This window comes from Triplophysa dalaica, chromosome 13 (genome assembly GCF_015846415.1).
Source record: "Triplophysa dalaica isolate WHDGS20190420 chromosome 13, ASM1584641v1, whole genome shotgun sequence".
Lineage (NCBI taxonomy): Eukaryota > Metazoa > Chordata > Actinopteri > Cypriniformes > Nemacheilidae > Triplophysa > Triplophysa dalaica.
In genome coordinates, this window is record NC_079554.1 from 22748972 (window position 1) to 22776815 (window position 27844).

A 27844-nucleotide genomic window follows, 5' to 3' on the forward strand; every position below is an offset into this window, starting at 1 on the left:
TTCTGCGCTCCGACAATAGAAAGCGGGACGTACCATCCGCAGCCTAAGGGGTGGAGCCACAAACATTGATATCCAATTATCGCCTCTGTCTCCACACGAACGCAACACAGCCCGGTTGCGTACGGGTTGCTGTCTTTTATGTATTTTTACTAATCGGCTGCCGTGAAGAGGAACATAACCGTGCGTTTTTGACATTAAAACGGCTATATACTCACACCGGACCCCTTTTGATGCGCAGACCGTGCGTCTGTCCCGCGGTGGTCTCTTTCCCAGGATTCACACTAGCTGTATTCAGTACTGTAACGTTATGTGGGAAATGACCACTGCTCAACACTGAGGAATTATTAAGGAATAAACCGCATTCTTCAAATCATGGACACATTTGAGTGAATTACATTTCGTTCAGGTAGGATTATATATGCGCGCTTGTTATGAAGTATTCACTGACATCTCACTTATTTCATTTTCTCCTCAGTCGTTTGCCTTTAAACTGAGCATTGCATAATGCAGCTCTGCATGGGAATGATGGGAGATTAATGTGCCTATTACATGTCGTGCATTACATTCGTCTGGTTGATGCATCGGTGATGTAAACGAATACTGCTTGGCCCTTAAGGACTGAATGACAGGTGTGGGTTCAATTATGCATGTGTGTGAAACAACTCGCCTAATGCAGTCTGATGAATCCTCAACACATGAGAGCTGATGTACGTTAACTATGATACATTATGGGATTTGTTTTGATATGCATTCAAACGTGAAATTAGATCTTACACGTATATACATCACTGGACTGCGGTTACATGTGTCTGAGATTGATGCGTTATTCAGGCGTGAATGGGTCTCACATCTGTACGGCAAACACAATTTTACACATCACATCAAACACAAATGCTCTCTATCTGTGTGGACTCCGAATCGCACTGCAAACATCTCACTCGGTTTGTGTAATAGTGTTTTACTGAATGTCTGTTGGAAGATAAAGAGAGAAGTGATCAGATCTTGAGATTTAATGTAAAAGTGGAGATGTGAGCGCATGCAGGGGGAAGGGCAGCAGAGACTCGCTTTGTGAAACCCGAGACTTCTAAAACACAATGCATCTCCATCTTGTCTCAAATCAATAACCTTTTATTCGCTTAAAATGAAATTATGGCATATTCTAAAAGGCACGACTACTTTTCTCGGTCTGGTGGGCGATCGTTGTTCAGCTTTCAGTGTGTCTTTGGCGAATGAGGTGCGATATCTGAGAAGGCGTGATTCATTTGAACGACTCGGTTCGTTGGAAAGCTTCGCTTCACGGAAACGATTCAAAGATGCGCTTCGCCCCAAGTTTAGGATATAATCAGATAGATTGGAAATCGTCCAGAGCGTCCCATTTGACCCAAATCTACCACAGGTTGTTTTTCGTATGCGAGCAGTTAACCAACATAATGTTCAGAACGTCATCGATCTGATTATGTTTTCGAATCTTTTAAAGAATCGACTCAAATGAATCGATCGTCACCGGTAGGCGTTAAGCGGCCGCATGCAGCAGAAGTCAGAATAATCTTTATTGATAATGCTTTACAGTACAAATCAATTAAAACAAACAACACGCACACTACAGCAACATTTTGTTTTAGTTACTTAATGATATGATCTGATTTTATATAGAAGTCTTAAGACAGGCTGTCATATAAAGAATGTTAATCATTAGATCTTTACTGAAAAACCAGCTGTTTACAATTAGAACCATTTTAACATCCCATTATGATTGTGTTTCGGGTCGTTTTTCTGTAAGGTTCTCTTGCGCGGTGTTCCCATCCATCAATAGAACCCAACACATTACCAGCAGAGACCCACAGACATCATAGCCATAACATCTAATAGAGATTATCTGCTTTTTCTTGTCTTTCAGCAGGATAGATCAGTCATATAGATGTTTTCTTATATAGATAAGGTGTGATGGAATCTAATGGAGTACATTTTCCTTTCACGCCTAATGTGTCCGTGTGTAATTTCTGAACAAATACAGAACACAGTAGCTCTAGTCATAAAATAATTCAGCAAAAATGTACAATATAGTTTCACAAAGGAAACACGATATTATATCATTTTTATGTATATGCACCCGTATTATCGTATATTTTCACTGTTGACACCTATTTTTAACTAAAACATTAGAAATGCCACCTAAGGCCGTGTTCAGGCTTGACCTCTTTTTCAAAGCTGCTACTATCTGTATTACATTATAATTCCTATGGAGTAAACCGTGTTTTCAAAAAAGGCTTTTTTAAACACCAGCGTCAGTGTCTTTTTCTGCAGCTCATGGTGTCTTTTTTAGTTGAAAAAAGTTAAACTTTCCTGAAAAAAACGCCCTACGTCAAGCTACTTTTCACAGCTATCCAATGACAAGTGATTAGTGGGTCGTTTCCATAACAATATGCAAGGGATGTGATTGGTCGAGCAGGATCAAGCTCGAAAAAATAAATTGCCGGCCGAAATGCCGGTTGGAGTTTTGAATAAATGTAAGTTGAACTTTCACCAGCGGTTTTTTTTTAAACAAAAAAATCGCTTTTGTCAACTTTTTATTAACAAATACGATATCATGTTTGGCCATAGTGAACCTTTTTTGTGTTCACGGCAAAGAAACAAACCAACAAATGATTAAATCAGAATTTTCAGTCATTTTGTTAACGATTCTCTAGTAGATCCAGGTGAACAGAGATAGAAAGTGATGCTACAGAGATGAACTGGTCGTATGATGGTTGAAAGCATCTTAAACTCGCTGTAGGTTCCAGCTGCAAGGACACATCAGACACAAGAGTCTTTGTTCAAGCGTTCTGTTCGACCGGACAGCCCACAAAGACCCGTCTGTACTCTAAGAACTGGAGGATTAGTGTCTGTGTTAATGTGTGTGTGTGTTGTCATCGTCCATCTCTGTCCTTGTGTTACTGAGATGTGATTCTTTGACAAAAAGTTGCCAAATCCTTGAGATTACTCGAAGAACTCCATCTCCCATGATTCTCAATCTGACACAGAGTGAGATGTTTACTCATTAGCAAAGTTAACAAAAATCTCAATCCTGTCATAGCTTTTTCTCTCTCGTGTCTTTGTCCCTGTCTGCGAGTCCCAGTGGAACACAAAGAAAGATATCTTGAGAAATGTCTCAGTGGTGTTCATACAATGGAAGTCAATGGAATTCAGTGATATTTGATTATAAACATTCTTCAAAATATCTGCGCTTGTGTTCTGAAAAGAAAGATAGTCATGAGGGTGAAATAGTTATGAAAATATTTTCAATTACATCCATGTCAGTGCTCAGCCTGTGAAGTCTCTGTGACATTCAGCTTTCTATAAATGGCTTATGGGGTTTTAATGGCGTGTTCAGAATCGGATCCATAACTCATTATGATAATGAATTTTAAGTGAAAATTATTAAGCAAACACCACCGTGGAGTTTGAATATTGTCTCAGCCAAAACAGGTTTTGGAAACACTCTGCAGAGTCGTTCGGTGTCATTTGAATACTCAAATCTTCAGAGACGACATCAGAACAAGCTCTGAACTCGTTTCTCTTTGCTAACTAAAAGCTTGTGTGAAGGGATGTGAAAGAGTGTTTGTGCTAACAGCAACCTTAAATAAAAGAGATGATTGTGGAGGAGATTCTGTGAGAGATGCTGAGATCGAGCACGCACTCACATTGAGAATAACACAATATAATTTCATATAATATCCTCCTTCAATCCACACGAGCCGTGACGGACGTCAGACTGCTTCTAAATCTATTCGACCTGGATTTTCATGCGGCCCAGATACAGCGAACGACCTGCAGGGCTGAACTTACAGTTTTCTGTGTTAAATTGATTTGCATTGGCCAATAGAGTCGTTCTCATAAATAAGTCACCCACAGCCATTGCACATTGAGTCAGAAATTTGCGTCCATCATAAAAAAATTTGGACTGGGTTCGATTTTCTGCATTTTTCGCATCCGTAGCAAGGACTTTTGGAGGCGTTTTGACAATTCAGAGAAACTGTACAAACCAGCTCCAAATACGAAAAAGCGCATACCTTTACACAGTTCATTTAATGTGGTCATATGGTGCGAATATGTGTTTTTCTGTGTGCAAATCTACGTCAGTTGGTGGTTTTATTAGATTAGATTAGATTAGATTCAACTTTATTGTCATTACACATATACAAGTACAGTGTAACGAAATGTAGTTTAGGTCTAACCAGAAGTGCAATTAGCAAGTGCAGATATACAGTGTGAATAAATACAGAATACGATATTAGGAAAATAATTTACGATGGGCATGTACTATAAAAATATGACAATCGGTATGTTCTATGAACAATATATACAGAAGGCTATATACTGTGAACATTAATGTACAGGAGGTTATGAACAGATAACAATATAGACTATACAATAGTGCAAGTGACTTGAGTGTGCATTAGTTACAGACATTAGCTATTAAAGTTACAATGCAGTAGATGAGTTAATGTGGTTATTAAAGGTACGGTGCAATACATGAGTAGATGCAGATATACAGTTACAGTGCAGTAGATGAGTTAGTGCAGTTATTGACTTAAGTGACTTAGACCGCCCAAATGTATACGCAAGTAAGGTTGTGTACCTGTCAGTACAATTGAAGAGGAACCTGATGGTCAGAGGCGTTACATTTCCCTCACACGCTTGCAGTATTGCACCAATCACTACACACTGGTGAACTGGCCAATCAGAGCACACCTCACTTTTCAGAGGCATGAACTTTGTCAAAAATCTGCACGTTTTAGAGAGGCGGAGCAAACAGGAGATGCAAACATGCACGATGTTTGGAAAATACAGCATTTTTCAACCTTAAATCGTGTATACACATCACATTACATCTAAAACAAACCGTAACACCATGTGTAGACCGCATGCGGCACGATGCGACAAGACAGAATATATTGAATTAGAACCATTTTAATTAAAAAATGTGTCCACACTGGACGTGACGCGACAATCTCATTAGAATGTAACAGCCTAGACATGGTGTAATATTCATTTAAGCAGTGTCATATGACCCCTTTATTCACGCGAGCGGTTAGTCAGGTGAATGTGACACGAGTGTGACGATGCATGAACCAATCAGAAGTAAAGAGATCGATGACGTAATCACTCTTTTAGACAGCTTGACCTTTATGTGTCAGAGAAGAATGAAGAATTTTGGTGAATAATCTGATCAGTTACGCTGAATGATTTCACCTATAGATCATATTTACAAATTGTGACCCTGTCGTTATTGATTATTTGATTATTATACGTATGTGTGGTTTATTTTGTGGTTGGTGAGAGCGAATGCATGATTTCTCCTGCAGCTGAGGAGTGAAGCAGAGTAACGAGGACAATTTATTTTCCGCCTTCCTTCGTTTATTTTTACGCGCTGCCTCCAGACAGAAGCGCATGCGTCGGAGCGTTCTGTGGGAGAAGAATCATTCCTCTCATTTGATATCGGTGGGCAAGACAGAAAAAACTCTATCGCCCACGTCAGATGAGGTGAACCAAGGTTCTGTGTGTCTCATGGTGAGCTGTTCTCAGATGTGGTGGTGGGTGTTTGCTGGCGCTACTGCTTATGCGTGATGATAAAAGAAACTTATATAAATCAAAATATTTACATATTTGATCATTAGATGAGTTTTTATCACATTGTTTGTAAAATGACACGTGACCCTGTCATCTATATCGTATGGCTTTGTTTAATGCAGTTTTTATGATGCAAGATGGTTTATCTTTATAAAGAATTTAATTTAGAATGATTTCAATTTACAACTCGAGTCAAATTGCACACGCAGGAATAAGAGCTGTAGGTTAATCTGACACGTGTGTCTGACCCAGGGGTCAAAGGTCACGGGTGTTATCCTTATATAAATGTTGGCCTTGGTTGGTGGTGAGGGCCAATCAGGCGTCTCGTCTCGTGATGTGTCCTGAGTCTGATGTATGTGACCTCTCTGGGGACGCAGATTCACATAACACAGAACACACTTGAGGCAGAAATCTGAGCGCTGTTGTTCATGTAAGACACACTTCAGGCGATGAAACGTGACTCTGTGAGGATGGAGCTCTAATGACACATAGGAGCCAATGAAAAGAATGTAAATTGGGAAAAAATCAGTAATCTGAAAGTCGTCTTCACATCAATATGAATCTAATGGAGTTGTCATTTTGATGTGTTCTGGTAAACAGGCATCACAGAGACGTGTTTAACCACTGTCTTAACTGAGATATACACGCATGACGTCAGGACCATAAACACACAGATGAGGAATGATAATGTGACCGTATGTTTTAACAGTTTTTTTGAGGAAACGGAAACACAATTCAGTTTCAGTGGCTCTTAAATCAGCTGTGACTTTTAATATTATTTGGGTTTGGGTTTGAATGCCCAGTGAGTGAAATCTAGCGGCCTCTAGTAGTGAGGTTGCAAAATGCACCCAAAGGCTCACTCCACTACTCCCTTTTGAAGCACTATGGTGGCTGACACAGAACTAAGACGTCGTCACGCTTTTGTTTCTTTGTCGGAGGAGATATCCTATTTATGAAACGTGTTCTGTTGACCAGTTTGTCTGTGTAGGGCTACTGTAGAAACAACTTAATGAATTCCATGTAAAGGGGAACCCGCAGTGTAAAATCTCTAGGTGGGGATGAGCATATGATGTTCCTCTGGGCCTGGCATAATCTCTCCCTACCTCGGGGATGGGCATCCAGAGGCGGGGGAGGAAGGAAAGAGAATAATTAGCGTGGCTGCTGTTCATTTACTATGCATTAAGTGAATGCTTGGCTGAAAAAATGTGTCTTCAATCTAGATTTAAATTGGGAGAGTGTGTCTGACCCTGGAATAGTATCGGGAAGGCTATTCCAGAGTTGTGGTGCTACGTATGAGAAAGCTCGACCCCCTTAATCCCCTTAAAGTGGATTAAGTTATTCTAGGTGTTATCAAAAGTCCTGAGTTTTCAACTCAACTCTCAACTCAACTTTATTTATATAGCGCTTTTTACAATTTTCATTGTTACAAAGCAGCTGTACATGAGACACATTGAATACAAGTATGAATTCTAAAGCAGCCCCCCGGCCAGGCAGATAGTGCAAAACAATATGCAAACGGTGGTGAGGAACCCAAAACTCCCATAGAGAAAAAAACCTCAGGGGAACCCAGGCCCAACCAGGGGATTCCAGTTCCCCTCTGGCAAAAGCTGCTGCCTCTGCACAAACTCAACAGTGATTGCATAACAAGGCTTAATAAAAATATAAAAATTAAAGATTTAAGATTACCATTAATAATCTAATAGCATTTGAAATAATAGCGGTAACCTTGGAACAAAGAGATAAGACTGGCTGAGAGTAGAGTACTGTTCTGCACTCTTTGATGCAACAAGTACATAATTTTTTGTTGGATGTGTTCCTGGTTCCGGTTGATCTAAATAATGCAGCCTAAATCCTTTGAGGATTAATATTATGGAGGTGTAGTGCATGCAAGATTAAAAAGATGAGTCTTTAGTCTAGATTTAAACTGACAGAGTGTGTCTGCTTCCCGGACCGTGCAGGGAAGAATATTCCAAAGTTTAGGCGCTAGATAAGAAAAGGATCTACCACCTGCACTTGATTTTGAAATTCTAGGTATTACCAACTGACAGGACCCCTTAGAGCGTAATGTACGTGGTGGTCTGTAATACAATAGAAGTTCATTCAAATACTGCGGCGCTAGTTTTGAGATCTTAGAGAGCGTGATGGGTTGTAATGTGATAGAATCTTTGTTATGTAGGTGGGGCTAAACCGTTTAAGGCTTTATAATTCATTAAAACAACTTTAAAATCTTACTTAATGGGTAACCAGTGAAGGGATGATAACATGAGGGTTAAGTGACATTAGAATGATCTTGCTTGTTCTATAAACACCATGCGCTGTGCTGTGCTTTACCTTTTCCGTGTTTTTCTTCTTTTCTCCTGTAAAGCTGCTTTGGAACAATGCACGTTTTGCATTAGCGCTAAATAAATAAACTTGAATTGAATGTGATTGTTTTTTCTGGACATGGTTAGAACTCTGGCAGCTGCATTCTGAACTAACTCTAGTTTGTTTATTGATGACGCAGGACAACCACTAAGGCCATGTTCAGACATGACTTCTTTATTGACAAGAAAAAGTTGACAAATGCACTTTTTTAGTAAAACAATACAAATATTTCCAGAACGCATGACTTTGGAGGCACGAAGGTAGCCCAGAGAACAGATAGACAGCGTGACAGAAGTCTATTTGAATGAGAAACAGAGTAGGTCTTGCAATAACTAATCACATATTTAAAAAGTACAATACTTATTTCTCACTAGAAATGCAATCAGATGTGAAAATTAAACGTACATTTATACAGAACTATCTTCCAACGGGTGTTTCGGCCGCCATTAATTTTTTTTTAGATTGAGCCTTCTTGACCAATCACGTTTCTTGCATGTTGTTATGGAAACGACAGGTCTCTGTCATGGTTTGCTGTGAAATAGGTGCTTGACATAGGACATTTTTTTCAGAAAAGTTGAACTTTTTTCCAACCTCAAAAGACACTCTGAGCTGCAGAAGAAGACGCCGGCGCAGGCGTTTAAAAGACGCTCAGCACTTTTTTTGAAAACGTAGCTAAGTCAAGTCTGAACATGGCCTAAGTAGAGCATTACAGTAGTCAAGTCTTGAGGTCACAGATGCATGAATAAGCTTTTTTGCGTCAGCAACACATAGAATATTTTGTCATTTGGCAACATTTCTAAGGTTGAAGGAGGCTGTTTTTGCGACATCAGAGATGTGTTTTATATATTACAGGTCGCGCTCTTATATATTACGCTTAGGTCTTTAACTGTATTTGTTGGAGTAACAGTGAAGCCTTTAATTTGCAGATTATAATCCAAAATATTTTCCTTACGTGTGTCGTTGTTCCAATAAGTAATATTTCTGTTTTATTGGAATTTAAAAGAAGGAAGTTCTCAGAAAAACTACTCACCGGATAATATTTGTCATTTACCTGTTAAATGACATTTATGAAAAAACGTATTTGTTGTTAAAAATGTACTTAAAAGAGAAATCTATGATATGGGTAGAAATAAACATGTTTATCTTGAATAAATAGCAGTAAACCGTGACGTTTGAGCCTTGGCCCTCTGCGCATGCATTCGACTTCTTGAAGGCTGAGCAGACAACGAATGACTGCGCCTGCTCCGTGATCTTGAATTTCTTGGACAGAGTGTGCATCGATCCGGGAAGTCAAATATACATATCTAACAGAGAAAATAGACCGACTTTTATTGATTTCATTCAAAAAAACTACGCTTGGTGCAATGCATTCTGGGACTGGGCTCCATTGTGAATGATGCATCTGAGGATGCTTTTGGTGCAGAATAAGGCGTCTTATACAGTACGTTTTGTCATCGGCCGGTTTTGTTGTCCGTCAGTATTTGCAGCGTGTGTAATTGTGTTGAATGGGCCGGCGGTCGGTCATGAATCGAGCTTGATTTGTTTTCAAAGTCGTGAAAGACATGGATGTCACAGTCTTGAAGAGAGACGTCTATAGACACAGGTCACGTGACACACACAATGTGTTCATTGTCATTTGTCTAAACAGACAGTGTGTGTGTTTTTGACAGTAATGACTGTATGTCCACGCAGAATGAACTCCCACTTCCCCCGTCACTTCACAGACGTCTTCTCTATTTAAATGACGGTCTGCGTGTGTTTGTATATCTGACAGAATCTCACTTTGCTTGACTTGGATACCACCAGTAGCAATGACTGAATGTGTCAGAATGAGCTTTCATTGGCACACTGTGCACACTGGCACTGCCAAGAGCCACACACCCAACAGAGCCCAGCGAGGACCTCATCATGAGGGTTTGAGAATGCTTTGATCCATCACAGATTCATGATGGAGAATGTGCTTTTCAATCATCACAGCTGGAGTTAAAGAGCCAGTCATGTGACCGCTGGACTCACGGCGGATCTGACCGCATCGCTCACATTTCTGACACAACAGGAAATAGATTTGTTTCTAGAGGAGGTGACAAAAAGGATCATAACGCATAACACTGTAAAGTGATCTGGTGTAAACACAGCCCGTCCAACCAGTTCAACAGCACTGCATGAACATTCATCTCTATACAAATGAAAAACAAAACAAGAGAACGTCAAGGCAGGTATTTGCATGTGACACCAGCACACACAGGGTTAACACCCACTTCTCTAATACCTACAATACCTGCCGTTAAAACACTACGATCTATATAGTATTAGGGGGTGAAGTATGAATACGTTTCAGACATACTACGTCCGGCATGTTTTATGGTCATGTAACCCGTCTGCTCTTTGACCTATGATGTATTAACAACAACCTACATGTGATTGTTGATTAAAACATAATTCAGTTGCAAGAAATTCATTTATTTTTTGCACATACAGTCCGAAATTTTCGTATGTGTTTTTTCGTATCTGTCTCTCGTTGTACCGTGTCTCTGAATTGTTTAAAAAGACAACTCAAAATGCTTGCTACGGATGCGAAAATCTAACCTGTTTTTTATGACGGACGAAAATATCGGAGGCAGTGTGTGTGTTTGCGATTGACACAACGTGAGGTCGTATTTATTTCTTACGTAATTTTCGTCATCAGGAGGGTCCACGGTTGTCCGCACACACATGTGAATGTGTTTACTTAGCAGATGGAATTGGCCAAAGCAGAAACGTCATTTAGACACCATGTCTACATGTCGTAGCCACTAGGAGGTCGTTCAATGAGCAGCGGCAGTAGAATTCGTCCGGTTAAGAGTTGTTCTACCTCTGAAAGCATCTTAGAGACATTATTTAAAATCGAAAAACTACAAAGTGTTGCTTTAAACCAGTACGAATCAAAGATCAAATTAAACTCAAGAGAGTAAAGAGCTGATGTTGTACAGATCCAGTATAACTACAGTAAATGAGGAATTGTACGTTATTGATAGCGACATGAAGTGATTAATTTCTATTGAATCAAGTTATTTAGTTTTATAAATAAGAACTTTGCGGTGGATTTTTGCTTTTATAAATGAGGCCCCTGATCTACTCAAATGACAAACGTCTCCTCACAAACCCTGATTTTGTAGATTTGTTTTTCTTAGGCTCAAGTGTTGGAGTGCATACAAATGAAATGTGAAGTACTGGATAAATCTGCATCTGTGACATGGGAATATAAATCGATTAATAGCGAGGGATGTGCAATTAATAGAAAATTAAGTCAACTTTGGCCTTCAACAATTGTAAAAGCAAAATTATTGAGGTAAAACAACTATTGTGCCGCATTCCATGTTGCATGGATCCTCTCTTTTCTTGTGGTATACATCCACCGTATTATATATATATATTTATAGAACCGCATATAAAGTCCACCTCATTCCTCATGGTTCAGCTGTTCTATTTCTTTACATTTATTTTTTAGTTGAATTCACAGAAAACTTGCCTTTTCAACTATTTTGTTTGGTTTAGATGCTCATGCATGAGAGGGATGTTGTGTCGCAGCTGTTTTTCAGCATCTCGTGGTGTGAGTACTGACAGCGCATCAAGCTTAAAATACTCACATTCTCTTCAGGTGTGTGTGTGTGTGAGAGTGTGTTGCTTTATTCGAAAGGTGTGTTTTGTTAGTGACTAAATACTCCTGAATACACAACAAAAATGTGATAACACAATAAAAAACATGATTTTTGAAAACAAACTATTTTAATGTAAATATATGTTTAAGACGGAGAGTGAATTGTAACCGGCCCACAGCAACACAACATAACACAACTGATGAGACTGATTTGAGAGGAAGAGATCTTTAACATCACTGTCGATCTGATTCTCGATGAGGGTTTATAATAAATTCTCCTTCGATCTGCTTTACATCACAAACATCTCTTCTGTGTCTGTTTTATAAGGCTGTGACTTGACTACGGGATAAGTTTTAGATAAATCCAGTTTTGTTTAGAGGGACACTTCACTCAAAAATGAGAATTTTGTCATGATTTACTCACCCTGGAGTTGTGCATGAATGTCTTTGTTGTGATGAACACAGAGAAATATATTTGGAAGAATGCTTGTAACCAAACACATCTTGGACCCTATTGACTCCCATAGTAAGAAAAATGACCACGGTAAAATTGCCAGTATTAAAAAAGGTCAAATTAACTCTCACCAGTGTACAGTACATAATCCACATTATACAGTATATACACTGTGAGTGTTCATTTGACCTTTTTTAACACTGGTGGTCATTTTTCCTACTATGGGAGTCAATAGGGTCCAAGATGTGTTTGGTTACAAGCATTCTTCCAAATATCTTTCTCTGTGTACATCACATCAAAGACATTCATACACATTTGGAACACCTCGAAGGTAAAGAAATGATGACAGAATTTTTACGGTCGGGTGAACTGTCTCTTTAAGTTGCGTGTTGCGGCGTGTGTGTACAGTATATATGCGTGTGTGAATGTGTGTCCAGGCAGATAGAAGCAATGCACTCTGGATATCTGCATGGCCTCTCGCTTCTTATTTATTCATGCGGTGTGTGACACAGAAGAGCTCAGTGAAGGTCACGGCGTGACTGTTTCATTACATTCGATTACACATGAAGACTGTAGAACTGATCCTGGATCAGCACACAACATCATACAGAGAGTTTAATGCTGATGTGGATCAGACTTCAGAAGTGATCAAAGAAATCGGAAGGTCAAGTCCAGTGCATTGTATTATGGGATACAGTATCTGAAGCTCTGAGGGGTCATCCTACAGGCTGTAGTGTTTAAAGTTTTTAATGTTTATTTTCTTCTCTTTCGCTTTGTGTCTATTTATAATTTTTTTCAAAATAGATTTATTTATATAATATAGTTCTATACATTATTATTATTATTTTTTTGCTATGCAAGTTTATTTTCTCTGGTTTCAGTTTATTTTCTGTTATTAATTTAAGATTTAAAATGGTCACATGACCAGCAGGCTTGTCATGATAACGTCACATTTGATCCTATTTGAATTGTAAAAGAGTTATTTAGTGACCTCAATAACAGCATTACTATAGTATGACTGTGTATATTTTGTGTCGCTTGTCAGACGCTTAAATCTAAAGTAACCGGTGACAGTATATTCACATTGGATCAGTTTGTTGTCAGTTGTACGGTGCAGTCCTGTAACCTCATGGGCCGGACGAGCGTTATGTAAGAATGTGAGGCTCATGGACGTGTCTTTATTTTCTCATGTGAGAGACCTCAGGAGGTTCTAATGGAAACCATCTGTTGGCTCTATCATCCCTCCAGACATCAGCGCTCTCATTGGCTGTGGACAAGTCATCTGCTCTCTGATTGGCTGCTGCAGCGTTTCGTTGTCTCCCATTGGTCTCTGTCAAAATGAGTAATTGCATCACAGAAGATCTTTCGCACGGGGGTCAGTATCCTGCACGATGTGATTTAAATCACACAGGCCGAGACAGAAAGAAACGTTTTTCTGCTCTTTCTAAAGCCTGGAATACACTACAAGACTTTTGCTCAGATTTTCAGTCTGGACTTGTTGTAGAATGTCTTCAGATTTGATAGGCTAGTGTGTTTCTATCTGAAACTTTCCAAAAGTCTGCAAGTGTGTGATGTCTGGTTTGAAAAAATCTGTTCAGTCTTGTAGTGTATTCCAGCCTTAATTCAGAGGACGCTTAGTGTTTGAAACCTTTACTAATGCTGGGTTCACACCAAACGCGAACAATCGCGTTCCACGCTCTTTATAACTCGCGGGAAGAGTTTGTTATTTCCGCGTTAGTGACGCATTCTGACAAACATTATCAACTAGGGGTGTGACAATATATGGATATGGCGATGTATCATCGTCCTTCTCCATGCGATATGAGGTTCGATACGCTGCGCCAAATATGATCTTTTAATTTATTAATAAAACAGGATGTCTGAATATATTTCCAAGCGTTATTACATCATGGATCCACTGGGTGGCGCTTAACCCGCAAATGAGGGAAACATGAAATAACTCGTCTCAGAAAGAGAGATTGCCTCAAAAATAAATAATGCTCCATGCATATTTGTGAATTTACGTTAATTTGCTTAATTAAGTTGCTGAACTAAAATAGTTTTTTAGGTTTATTTTATTTAAGCTGGTTAACACTAAGATTTTTTCCCAGTTTTAAATAAGTGGCTGTTAAATTTTGAAATGTGCCCGTATAAAAAGTAAAAAAATTCAGTTTAGAAAAAGATAATTCTTTAATTTTAGCATAAAATGTTTCATTTACTTGAAATATTCCTCATGTTGGTAATATGTCACCTACTTTTTTGGACTTGAATAAAGAGACAGATGTTGCACTTCTGCTTTTCATGGGAATTTTGATTTCATAGTTAGTCAGATACCGTGATGTTTCCCTATAGAATAGCCAAACAATATATGGACTATCGTAGAATTGTCACATCGTGATATTATCCTTGTGAGCAATTTATTGCATACTGTATTGTATCGCCATGTACCCTATGATTCCCACTCCTATTATCAACCTTGACGGAAGACGAGTTTAACGCGCGTTGGCGGCAATCGCGCTGCCCGACTTTGCGTTTACACACTTCTTTGCATTAACTTTGTATTTCATCTACTTGCTGAACACGCTTAATTCGCGTTTTGAGTGAACCCAATGTAACGTTTACATTTAGTCAGTTATCTTTTATCCAAAGCGACTTACAGGTGGGGAAGGCAATGGAAGCAATTGTGACAACATAAGTACAACAAAAGCATGCGGCGCATTCAGTGTGAATGAAATGTCAAATATAATGGGTTCTAATGTCTTTTGTCGCATCGCGACGCGTCCGGTGTAGACACAGTGTGATGTTTAATGAATTGTTGAACATGAAAACTTCTCATCAATCATTTACTTGCCCCTCATGCCATCACACACATATGACATCATCAAACATCAAAAAATATTAAAAGGAAATAGAAGTTCAGAACAAGTCCCAACAAAAACACCAAACTGTATGTGTGTGTGTGTGCGTGCGTCTCAGGGGATTCTGGGATATTTGCACTCTGTTGTGTGTGTGCGTCTGTGTTTTCTCACGGGATTCTGGGATGTGTGAATATTCACACTGATGGGTTTTGGGACGGGTGGTTATGTCCAACATATCAGTGTTCAGTTGTCGTGGAGATTAAAGTCTGTAAAAAAGACTCATAGGATGTTTCTCTTGGTGTTGTGTCAATTGTTATCTGCTCATTTCCTCTCCATTTGTTCTAATGTTTACGTCAACATAAAATCTGAATTGATGTAATATGTCGTGAGGTTCAGTTTCATCATACTACAGTCATAGTCACACAAGCTGAAGTCTGGACACACGTGACTAATGGATCATGAGTTTTATATGTGATCTGAACGTGTGATGGTGTGAATATCTTCAGTGAGAGATTTTGATACTCAACTCTTCAGAACTGGAAGGATATTTAAACCAGTTACTCTACATTCACCCTTTCATCTTAATCGAGTACAACTTCAAATACACTTTTAATGTTGGGATCATTTTGACATGAAGGTGAAGTGTTTTCCAGCAGATCTTGTGTGTTTGCTGTCGGCTTGTTTTCTAAACCCTGTCAGAGGAGAATCCTTATTATTTTTCCTTTGGCAGATTGAATTCATGGAGGTAAACGTCTCCAGTAGAGATGAGGATTATTATCAGGTCATCATAAGTGAGTTTTGGGTTTGTTATGAGGATAAAGTGTTTTTAGTTTTGGTGTGATTGTGTTAGATTGGAGTTTCTCTCATCGAGAGGCGCAGTGGCTGAGCTGATGCTGTTTGAGTTTCATCATGAAATGTGTCTGTGTTTATGTGTGTGTGTGTGTGTGTGTGTTTGAAGGATGTCTGACAGTGATGGATGTTAAATGATATGTTCAGAGAAACACTGATGAACCTCTGCTGCCATGGCAACAGTGATGAGATTATAATGTCACAAGAACACAGAGTCAATGTGGGTCTAGATGACATCTGTGTGTGTGTGTGTGTGTCACGGTTGTGACGCCTTGCTGCTTCTTTGTATTCCTACAGGTGTGCTGTGTGTACTTCAGGATTACTCATCTGGATTGGTCACACTGGTACATAGGTGTGCCCGTGTCTTTTAAGGGCGGCTTGGATTCCTTCTAGAAAGAGTGAAGCATCTTGAAACTCTTTGTGGGCGAAGCTTGATGGACTTGTTGAACTTGAAATGGCTTAGAGGCCTTTAAATAAATGAATGTGCAAATGTCTCTCTTTCTCCCCTCATTCATCTGTTACTCTCCCCTTTGAGGGCGTAACAGTGTGTATGTGTGTGTGTGTTCACATGTATGTGTGTGTTAATTTGTGTGTGTGCGGTGTGTGTATGTGTGCATTAAAGTCACTTGTCCACACAATATAAACTTCTCATTAATCACACAAATGTGTTTCCTTTTGTACTTCTTTCAGGCTTTGTACATTCTCTTACATGTATATGTAGAAATATACATACGTTGTATTACTGATTTGATACTGTGGGCAAACAATAATAAATAAATCACACAATGATATCAAAAACACTCACAACTGTTTTTATTTCTGTACGACATGTTTGAGGAAAAGTTTCAATTGTTTTCAGTTCAGGCAGTATCTGTAGGTCTGTAGTGTCAGTAGATGATGTGATGTCACACTTGATGATGTCATCTCTCATTCTTCTTTATTGAACAGGTGCACATTCTCACAGAGATCTCACAGCTGCTCGTGTGTGTGTCTGTATCAACATGTGGAATATGACGTCTATCTAATGAATCTCTCTCTCACGGTCTCTCTCTCTGTGTGGTCAGGTGTGGTGGCAGTGAGACAGGATGCCGCTGGTAAAGCGCAGCATCGAACCGCGTCACCTGTGTCACACGGCTGTGCCGCACGCCATTAAAAATGAACTGGAGTGTGTGACCAACATCTCGCTAGCCAACGTCATCCGACAGCTCAGCAGTCTCAGTCAGTAACTGTCTTCATATATCATCACCTTACACACTGTATATATCTCAGAGTTTTCATTGTTACTGTAACATGTCTGAATTTAAACCTTCTAGAACACTTGAACACGTGAGTGAATTACTGTCAACATGCGTGTCTGTGTGTGTTTGCAGGTAAATATGCAGAGGATGTGTTTGGAGAGCTCTTTAATGAAGCACATGCCTTCTCCTTCAGAGTGAACGCACTTCAGGACAGAGTCGACCGCCTGTCAATCAGTGTCACTCAACTCGACCCCAAAGAAGAGGAGTGTACGTACACACACACTCTCTTCATCACACACACACACACGCACACACACACACACACACGCTCTCATCACACACACAAACACACACTCTCTTCATCACACACACACACACACACACACTCTCTCTTCATCACACACACACACACACACACACACAAACACACTCTCTTCATCACACACACACACACACTCTTCATCACACACACACACACACACACACACACACTCTCTTCATCAAACACACACACACGTTCTTCATCACACACACAAGAACACACACACACACTCTCTTCATCACACACACACACACACACACACACTCTCTTCATCACACACACACACACACACACTCTTCATCACACACACACACACTCTTCATCCCACACTGTTCATCACACATCTGTACACACACACTCTTCATCATCACACACACACACACACACACACACTCTTCATCACACACTCTCTTCATCACACACACACTCTTCATCACACATCTGTACACAAACACTCTTCATCATCACACACATAAACTCTCTTCATCAAACACACACGCAGGCACACACACTCTTCATCACACATGCGTACACACACACACACTTGAAGTAAAGCCTGAGTCAGCAGCACTAGAGAGCGAGACGTCTCTCTTCTAGTGTTGTTATCAGCTCAAACCTCTTTCAGTGACAGTTGATGTTGTGTTGTCTGGTGTGTGTGCTCAACAATAGAAGCATTATTCCCCATCACACACACACACCAGTCCCCGTCAGCTTCTCTTCATCCGGCCACAGAGGATTTCAATTCAATAAAGCCGTCAGCTGACGGAGGAGCTTCTGTCTTTCGTGAGGCGTTAAAAGGCTAATAAGTGTATTACTGTGGATTACTGCAGAAGAGACGTGTTCACATGAGAGGGAGAAGAAGAGACGTTCTGTCTGTCTGCAGCACAGACTACTGTAAGCATCAGGTCACGTGTTATCAAAGCTTCTTACAGTCCTCTCAGAAAGATCCTCATTTAGCTTAAAAACCTTTATGTAGAAGTCTGAGCCTAAAAGCCATTCAGGACCATCCAAGAGCAACTTTGAGCAGGACAAAAACTTTGATTTTAGTGAGGAGGCGGGGCTGACCCTGTTGGTGTGTTTGACACAGTCTTTTGAAGACAGTGATTGGTTGGTTGCCCAAGAAGGGTATTTTTCTTTGAAGGAGCCAGTCTTTTCCTGCTTTTGAGGTTTTAATTGTGTTTTTGGGTGTTTAACAATGGATGTTCATGTTTCTAATTTAAAAACCCTTTTATTATTAAAGAGTAACAATGGTGTCAACTTCACTTCATCAGTTAAACACATGCAGATCGATCAAAGTGTAACAGAGGTCTGATAGTTCATGTGCAAACATCAATCTTTGTTAGATATCACGTTTTTTTCTATTATGGCGAGGGAAATGACACCAGACCGAATATATCAGACCAGTTATATTAATGAACACTTATAACAGAGGTGTTAGTTTTGCCTTTTTATATTGGATCCGAGTTGAATAATAAAACAAGCAGATTGATCAGGAGACATTTGCTAGCAGGACTTCAAAGGACGTTTAATAGAAGTGTTTTAGAGGTAAGCGCACACACACACACAATATCAGTGTATTACACAGAACAGCTTTCACAGCCGATGTTAAAGTCATGAAGCTGTTATTTGACAGTCGGTTATCTTAGAATGTGTGTCACTGAACTCTTATGCCCATCTGTAGGACTGTGATGAAAGTGAAAGTAGTTTAGTGTGTAGCTCAGTCAAATGTTTACAATCTCTGATAACCAAACACTACTCCAGCGACTCTTTCTCTGAGGAAGACCCCGCCCCTTTTTAGGGATAATCCCATGGGGGGATTTTTAAAAGCACTCGGAAGGGTGACATCATGTACCCAGGAAGTAGAGGGCTGTAGTCCGATCCACCCGTTCTGTAGTCCTTGAAAAGTGAATTCTGTTAAAGACAATATCTCGCTTAGCACTGAACTTTGAGCTTTATTTTTTTGCAGAAATTGTTTATGATCTAACAGCAACATTACACACTAAGTAAAGGGTGAAAAATGGGATCGAGGTGAATGGGAGCTTTAAGTTGTGATTTTTCCTGTTTGCATGTGTGTGTGTGTGTGTGTGTGTGTGTGTGTATATATATATATATATATATATATATATAATTTTAAATATGTCTATTTTTAATTTTATTCACCGTGCTGCTGATGTCATACTAGATGTATTTGATAGGAAAGGAACATCAACACAATAATGTTGTGAAAGTGTTGTAATTCTTTGTCGATCACGTCACCTCACAGAGGATTGGGATGGATCATCTGTGCTGCGTAGTTTGTTGTATCTTATTGTATAATATGTTAATGTAGTGATTACTTCTATTTCTGGCGCTATGTCGAGATGTTAGCATGTCTCAATAATATCAGTCACAAACACTCCTAACAATTTTGAAACATTAGAGCTCTCTTATGGGTCATGAATGACTTGTTTCTTTTCTAGGATCTTTTCTGTCATTTTAAGAGGAAACACCCACATTTCCACAAATTTGGTCACTAGGAGCATCGCTGTGCTAAGATCTCTCATGAATGCGGGCCCAGATGATTTGACCTGTTCAATCCACATTCATCTACACCTCCAGACTCTTCGTGTGTTGATGTGTGGTTGAAGGTTTGTGTCACACGTCTCTGTGTTTCTCTCAGTGTCTCTTCAGGATATCACCATGAGAAAAGCTTTCCGCAGCTCCACCATTCAAGATCAGCAGCTGTTTGAGCGTCTGTCTCTGCCGATCCCCATGAAGGAGACGTATGAGGTGTGTGAGGAGCCGCCGCCACTCAACATCCTCACACCCTACAGGTCAGTGCATCGGTCTGCTCCATACTCATTGGTCGCTTTTGCACACGCTCAAACGTCACACTGCATTTTTCTTTGTTAAAGGAGATCTAGTATGTGCCGTCAAAGTGACTTCTGAAGAGAAAACGTACATTTTGGTGAAAAAAAAAAATTGCTTGATGTTAGTGTGTTTAGCCAAACTGAAACAAAAACAAACAAGTGATGAATTGAAATATCGCGACAAATTGATAACTTGACATGTCAGTGGCTCTCGCGTGTCTAGTTGTCTGTCATGTGGATGTTTTGTCATGAGAGACGCAAGAACCAATGAGATGTGGAGTGTCACCACATCTGTGTTATTGATATTAATGTGATAAATATCAACGCTTTTCTTCTATATAAACTCTTTGATTTCGGTAAGATTCTGTCTTCTGTCCTCTATCTTTGCCCTGTTTATATACACATTCTGCAGCAAGCCGAAATTAAACAGGACAAAATGAAGAAAAATAATTTGTTCTGAGAGAGAGAGAGAGAGATAGAGAGAGAGAATGTGAGAAATAAACCAGAAGTGTTAACAGAAGTGACGTGTAAGTCTCATTCTGAGCTCTTTTCACACCTCTTGTGTTTAACAGCTTCAGGTGACTGACAGAGAAGAAATCATCTAGATTTTTTTACATAGTTTGAATCTGTTTTATAAATATTTCAATATATATCTACAGTATTTGATATATTTAATAATATTGAGTCATACAGGGGTCATTTAAAAATATTTTAACTCATTTTAGATTCTCTCTGTCGCCATCTACCGTTGATGCATAGAACTGCATCTCACTTCATATTTATAAATGGGTTCAATTCAAAGGAAGGGTATTTTAGTCCACTTAAATTAAAACTTTGAAAACGGTACTGTTCAATAAAATAATGTAAAATATTGACCGAGAAAATGATAGGAAAAACTTCAAATGTTGCCCCAAAAATAAACTTTAAGTTTAAATCAGTAAAATTATAATAATAAATAAAATAAAACCGCAATAAAAATGAAATAATCTTATATAACAACATTAAAAATAAACCAAGAAATTATAGAATAAAATAAACCAAAATTGCTAAAACTAAACTAAAATGAACACAAAAACGACAAATCTAAAAATAAAAGGTAAATGAAAATATTAATAAAACTAAAATCAAAACTATAATTACTTAAAAACATTTCCCATTTTTTACAACAACAAAACAATGTACAAATGAAATGATTTGATAAATGAAATAAAGAATACTGAATCATTCCATTGATATAAGCGTCGTCACAAAACATCTGTACTGACATTAACTGTGATATCTATAACAATGATCATTGATATTAATTATGTTATGTTTATAGTACACAAATGATATCCATGTGACCTCTGGTTGTATAATGCACATAATGAAAACATCATTCAGAAGTAGTGTGTCGTACGGCACTGTGTCTGAACATGCTTGCTTGTGTGTGTAGGGATGATGGGAAGGAGGGTCTGAAGTTCTACACCAACCCGTCGTTTTTCTTTGACCTGTGGAGAGAGAAGATGCTGCAGGACACTGAGGACAAGAGAAAAGAGAAGAGGAAACAGAAGGTAAAAGAGGCGGAGCTCTACATGAGGGGTGTGGTTTATATACTGATCAACACCAATTTGACAATGCTGATGTTGTACTGTAATAGAGTGAGTCAGAGGGCTGTACAAACACAAAAGTAAATACACACAATACAGTAAAGTAAAACTAAGAAGCAACCAAGACTAAAACAACATCAAAGCAAGAATGAGCAAACAACACAATTAATACCAAGACATCAAAAATCAACAATTCAAATATTTCATACCAGCTTTAAAAGCACCGCAGATCTGATGTCACTCTCACATATCAGTTACACTAACAGTCTGTCACCAATAAAAAAAAACTTTGAACACAAATGCAGAAGAGTGTGTAAAACAGAGAGAGAGAGTGTGTGTGAGTGTGCGTTTGCGCACGTGTTTGTGCGTTTGCCTGCGCGAATGTGCGTTTATGCAGGTATGTCTTTGTGTGTGAGTGTGCATTTGCACTTATGTGCGTTTGTGCGCGTGTGTGTGTGAGTGTGCGTTTGCATACGTGTGTGTGCTTTCATGCGTGCGTGTGTGTCGATGTGCTTTGTGCATGTGTGCGTGCGTGTGTGTGAGTATGAACCTTGGTCTGAACTCAGAAGAACAAGAACACAACTGAAGTTATTTCTGGCTTGAGCTTGTGGCTGTGTCTGCGCAGTACACTGATGTCGACTGACAGGACTCTCACTGTGGTGTGCTGTGTGTGTGAGTGTGTGTGTGTGTAGTTTTCTCCATGTTATGGTAATTGTAAAGTGTAACAGTGTTTGTTTGGAGTCATGATATGCATGTGAGATTCTCAGAATCAGTCAAATAAATATTCCTCTTGACAGATTTGGTGTTTACTGTTATTAAGTGTTTACAAATGAGATAGAAAAAGTCCTCAATCAGATCACTTTTTGTCATAATAGATTGTGGAGTACACACGCACACACATACACACACACACACACACACACACACACACACACGCAGTCTGGTTTATTATCTCGATGGTGACAGTCCATAGGCGTAATGTTTTTTATACTGTACAAAGTGTATAATTTATCCCCTAAACATAAAGATCAAAGAAAAGTTGTTGCATTTTTAGATTTTCAAAAAATATTGTTCAGTACGATCTATAAGCTTTTTTGCTCATGAGGACATAAATTTTGGTCCCCACGGAGACACGAGTCCTCATGAGTTTGTGTGCATTCATGTTTCACTGGGATATAAAAACAAGGCCACACACACACAGAAACACACACACACAGAAACACACACACGCACACACACACACGCACACACACAGAGTGCTGATGTCAGCAGTCAGCAGTAAATGAAAGTGTGCAGTGAGCAGTACACACAGAACACACTGAAGAGAGGGATCCTCACCAACGGTTTGATATTCTGATTTATTCAACTTTTCACTTATTTTCATGTTATGGTTTGACACTGTTTATCAGCGTTTATACTGTACTAAACATCAACAAAATCATTTTCATTGTGTGTGTATGAGTGTACATGTGATTAAAACAATCTGGACGTGTTCATTTTTTTATTGAATTCATTTCAGTTTCAGTCACAGATCACAGTTTGATGAATGATTTGACCGCGAACTAAACTCTCTTATTTGAAGTGAAATCATTTTAACACAATATTAAACTTGCACTGTTCACATCGTCTGCTGCCTTTCATTTTAAAGTTCAATCAGTTTCAACTCATTTTTATTTCATAGCAACTCACCACTGGTGAAAAAGATTCAAAGTGTGACTTCAAACGCCATTTACTGGCACGTAAACATTAAGAGCATCAAGACATCATATATTTCATTCCTGTCATCTGTATAAACTGTTCATTCACTGGTCAAGCTCTGATGATATATTTGTTTAATCTGTGTCCTTGTTTTGTGCTTTTGTTTTGTAGTTGCAGGATCACCAGATGAATGATCAGGTCTATAAATATTTAGATCTTCCTGTGCAGGTACGTGAACAGAGGAATCATGTGCTGTGTGTTGAGAGACCCTGATAACACACTCTCACAACACTGTCAACAATATTACTCTTCACCCAGCGACCGAATCTAGAGGAAACTGTGATCATGTAGTGTAGAACTGAAGTGACTTCTGGATGATTTTCATCTTGACAGACGTCTCAACAGTGCTCGTGTGCTCACTGCGTTTGGCTGCTCTTCTAACACTCTCTTAATGCTGATCTGGGATGTGTTTTATACGGCTGGACTTCAGCTTATCTCAGCGTGTGTTTGTCTGCGGCAGGGCCGGCCCGTGGCATAGGTGACATAGAGGGGCGTCAGACGAGAGCGCAAAAACACGACATGGGCAATTCCAGTGTTATGGACGAGATATAAAAATGCTCAGAGAATGTGTTTTTTAGGGTTATATTGAAGCATCTGTTTATATTTTACTGAACCCTTGTTGATAGAGTCTAAACATAAAAAATGTCAGTCTATGAAAAAAATATATATTTAAAAAAGGGAAATAAACATGTTATGAATGTGACAAAAAAAGATGTGTTTTTGGGAGACGATAACCTTTGTAGGATTTCTGTATAATAAAATACACAATCCTGAAGCAATAATACACAACGAATGGAGAAGTGATGCGTCTTTACAGAACATCAAATAGTGACTTTATATTCATTTTCATGTGCCCTAACCCTAAGCAAATGTTCAAATCTGTGCTGTTACCAGAGTAAAAACCTAAGTTTTGTATTTTTTCGTGGTAAGGTCGACATTTTCACGGAATTGCCCAGATGTGATCAGCTTCTTGCATCATGACACGATAATGATTGATAATTTTATCACATTAATTATACATGTGAAACGGAGACCAGAAGTGTGGTCTTCACTCGCTGAGTTGAAGAAATGTCCACGTTACTTGTGTTAGATTGTGATCAGAACTCATTGTCTGTTTTAAGTTGGAATACCTCAGTTTGCTCATTTAGAACCATTTCACTGGTAACACTGACTCTGTGTGCTGTTTTTGACTGATTTATGAGGTGTGTTTCGTGGCACAGTGACTAGATCATGACATTTATTTAGAAAATCCAAAACAATACAATTAGCTTTTAATTGTGTCCCTACAGCAAAGGTATCGACCCTTTTCACAATGACATAACTTAACTTCTGCCTTTTTGCAAAGAAGTGTATTATAACATCACTTGCAACTAACAGGAAGAATAAGAACTTCCATTTTGCCATCGCGCTGGAATTTAACAACAGTGAAAAAAAACTGACAGAACACATATTCAAGTCCTTATCCTAACACCTTCACTTACACAAAAAGAAAACAAAACACTTACCTTCATGTCCTAGATAACATGATGTTAGGCTTTACATCTGATGATCAGCTTCATATGACATTAACAAAATGAACACAATGAAAACATGTCAAACGTGTGTGTGTGTGTGTGTGTGTGTGTAGCAGAAGAACATCGACAGGCCTCATGATCTAGAGAAAGTCCCGCGAGCTCCTCACGATCGTAAGAAGGATTGGCAGAAGATGGCGTTAGGGGCGGAGCTTGCTGACGATGATATGGATGACAGACAGAAAGACACCAACGGCTCGGCAACATACCAGGACGGCAGGTGTGTGTGTGTGTCAGAAATCTCAGATCTGCGGTATGAAAATCTCTTAAAGGAAGTGATGTGACCTGCTGTCTGTCCGTGTGTGCTGCAGGCAGGTGTATATCGATCATTTGGACGGCTCGTTCTCTCTGGCGGCTTTACCGTACTCACAGATGAATGAACTTCTGAACCGGACGGGAGACAGAGCGTACGGACGCCCACATGAGCCGCCTCCTCCTCCACCCACATATCCACCTGATATCAAATCAGCCTCTGTACTCAGGTACACACACAACACAGACACACACACGCCCCAACAAACACACACCAACAAACACAAACAAACAGACACACAAAACACACACACAGACCAACACGCGCACACATGCACTAACACATACAAACACACACACAGATACATAAACACAAACATGCACAAAAACACACACCAAATACCAACACCTACACTAAACTCACGCACACATACCAACAGACACACACCAACATGCACGCACACACGCACACACACACCAATAAACGCAAACACACAGCTCAAACCAACAAAGACAGACACACACATCAACACAAACCTACCCACGCACACACACCAGCACACACACACTTCATCACACAAACACACCTACACTTATTCTTCATCAGAGACACAAATAACACACATTCACACTTTCATCACACACACACTCTTCATCACACAAAAACACCTGCACTCACTCTTCATCACAGACACACACGCATACACACTTTCATCACACACACCACAAAATGTAATGCAAACTTCTCTCTCTGTCACTTCCAGCTCAGGTTTCTCCGACAGCATCACACAGTCTCCGGCTCGCATGCCAGTCTTCCTCAACCCAAATGCCCCGCCCCCAGCACCTCCACCTTTGCCCCCACCCCCTCCACCTCTTCCCACCTCTGCTGGCCAATCAGGTTCCAGAATGCGCAGTACAGCCCCTCATACCATTCCCCCCCTCCCGTCACAGCAGCCTCTTGCTATCCCCCCTGCTCCCGCCCCCCTCCAGATCGCCCCTGGAGTCCTACACCCCGCCCCCCCTCCAGTGGCTCCACCCCTTCACTCGTCACCCGCCCGCATACCGCAGGATAGAGGCCCGCCCTCCAGCGGAGATGGAGCCGTTCTGCCTCCGCCCCCTCCTCCTCCTCCTCTGCCGCTGCAAGGCAACAGAAGCCCCTCCCATCCCTCGACCACGCCCAAGATGCCCTCCTTTCCTCCGGGAGCCGTGTCTTCACCACCCGCCCATTCTGGTCACGAGGGCAAGAGGTATCCCTCCAACCTGCCGCCAATCACCGACGCCCGCAGCGTCCTATTGGAGGCCATCCGTAAAGGTGGGTGTGGCTTGACTTTCTTTTTGGAGAAATTGTTTTTTGACATATAAATGATGTCACGCTTAAATCAACATCTGAGACTCTGAAGGAGAAATGTGTGTGTGTGCAGGTATTCAGCTGAGGAAGGTGGAGGAACAGAGGGAACAGGAGGCCAAACACGAGCGTGTGGGCAATGACGTGGCCACCATCCTCTCTCGCCGCATCGCCGTGGAGTACAGCGACTCTGAGGACGAATCTGAGTTTGATGAAGTCGACTGGATGGAATGACAGAAAGATCTCCGTTCCATCTCTTCAGGGAACATCAAGACTGACGGCTCAGGCTCCCAGAATGCTTTGCTGTCACCTTATTTCTTACCACATATTCCACCTGCGAGGTCGACTGCTGAGTGAACGTCGACGTCATCCTTCTTTCATCTTCATTCTGTCGTTAAGATCTCGTCTGATCAACTCAACTCAACTTTTAATATCATTACAGCACTTCTCATGGCTTCTCATACGGTTCTGACGGGAAAAAAATTAACGAATCTCAGGATGAAACACACACACACCCGGGACACATTTCAGTCCAAAAAAAGGAGACGAAAAGAAAGAAATGAAGCATATTTTAAGGCCATTACCAATTTTGGCATTGTGACATTTTCATCTTAAAATGATCAGAAAACATAATACAGTACTGTATCTCATGGATTAAAACAGACGAACATTGTTTTAATATTCTCGTCATTCAGAATCCAGTTATGTGGTCATTATCTTGAGGAGTTGTGTCCTTTCAAAATCTATTTTAAGACGTGACTGTACTTTTCAAACATTTCCTATAAGTGTCTAGCGTGAACTGTAATTTATTCCATTTCTCCATTTAAAAAAGTTTGCCAAACATAAAACCAGAGCTTGTCCGTGACATTATGTCTCATGTTTGAAAGCTGATGGTCTTTACGTTGATGTCCGGTCTGAATGAACTCACCTTCTCTTTTGTCTGCCTTATGGTTTTGTATAAATGTTGAGGAGTTGAATGTATTGTTCTCTGACTTCTGCCTGCATTTCCCAGCATTCGCTGTTTCTATGTTTTAAACCGGAAAAAAAGAAACAGAAAGAAAAGTGAAACATGATTTAAAATACTGTAAGCCGTGTAATGTATGTAACTGTTTGCTTGAATTAATAAAAATTCAACTTTAAGGTTCTAA

At 39.8% G+C, this 27844-nt stretch overlaps 1 protein-coding gene across 2 annotated transcripts; it reads left to right on the plus strand.

Annotated features, from left to right (window-relative positions):
* Nucleotides 1-72: 72 nt before the first annotated feature.
* Nucleotides 73-27844, plus strand: wasf1 (WASP family member 1). Of its 2 annotated transcripts, none has more exons than XM_056764693.1 (10): nucleotides 73-406; nucleotides 16837-16990; nucleotides 17143-17277; nucleotides 19992-20145; nucleotides 21617-21734; nucleotides 23640-23696; nucleotides 25159-25319; nucleotides 25411-25581; nucleotides 26116-26663; nucleotides 26773-27844. In XM_056764693.1, the coding sequence occupies exons 2-10, from the start codon at nucleotides 16858-16860 to the stop codon at nucleotides 26928-26930; spliced, it is 1635 nt and encodes a 544-aa protein (XP_056620671.1). In that variant the 5' UTR covers nucleotides 73-406; nucleotides 16837-16857; the 3' UTR covers nucleotides 26931-27844. The 2 variants fall into 2 exon arrangements, with proteins under 2 accessions (XP_056620671.1, XP_056620670.1); XM_056764692.1 differs by having other exon boundaries at nucleotides 74-406; nucleotides 25156-25319.

Coding starts and splice junctions, on each gene's coding strand:
- wasf1 (XM_056764692.1), top strand. CDS start 16,858: ATGCCGCTGGTAAAGCGCAGCATCGAACCGCGTCACCTGTGTCACACG. Junction 17,278..19,991: donor CGACCCCAAAGAAGAGGAGT/GTACGTACACAC, acceptor TGTTTCTCTCAG/TGTCTCTTCAGGATATCACC. Junction 21,735..23,639: donor AAGAGAAGAGGAAACAGAAG/GTAAAAGAGGCG, acceptor TTTGTTTTGTAG/TTGCAGGATCACCAGATGAA.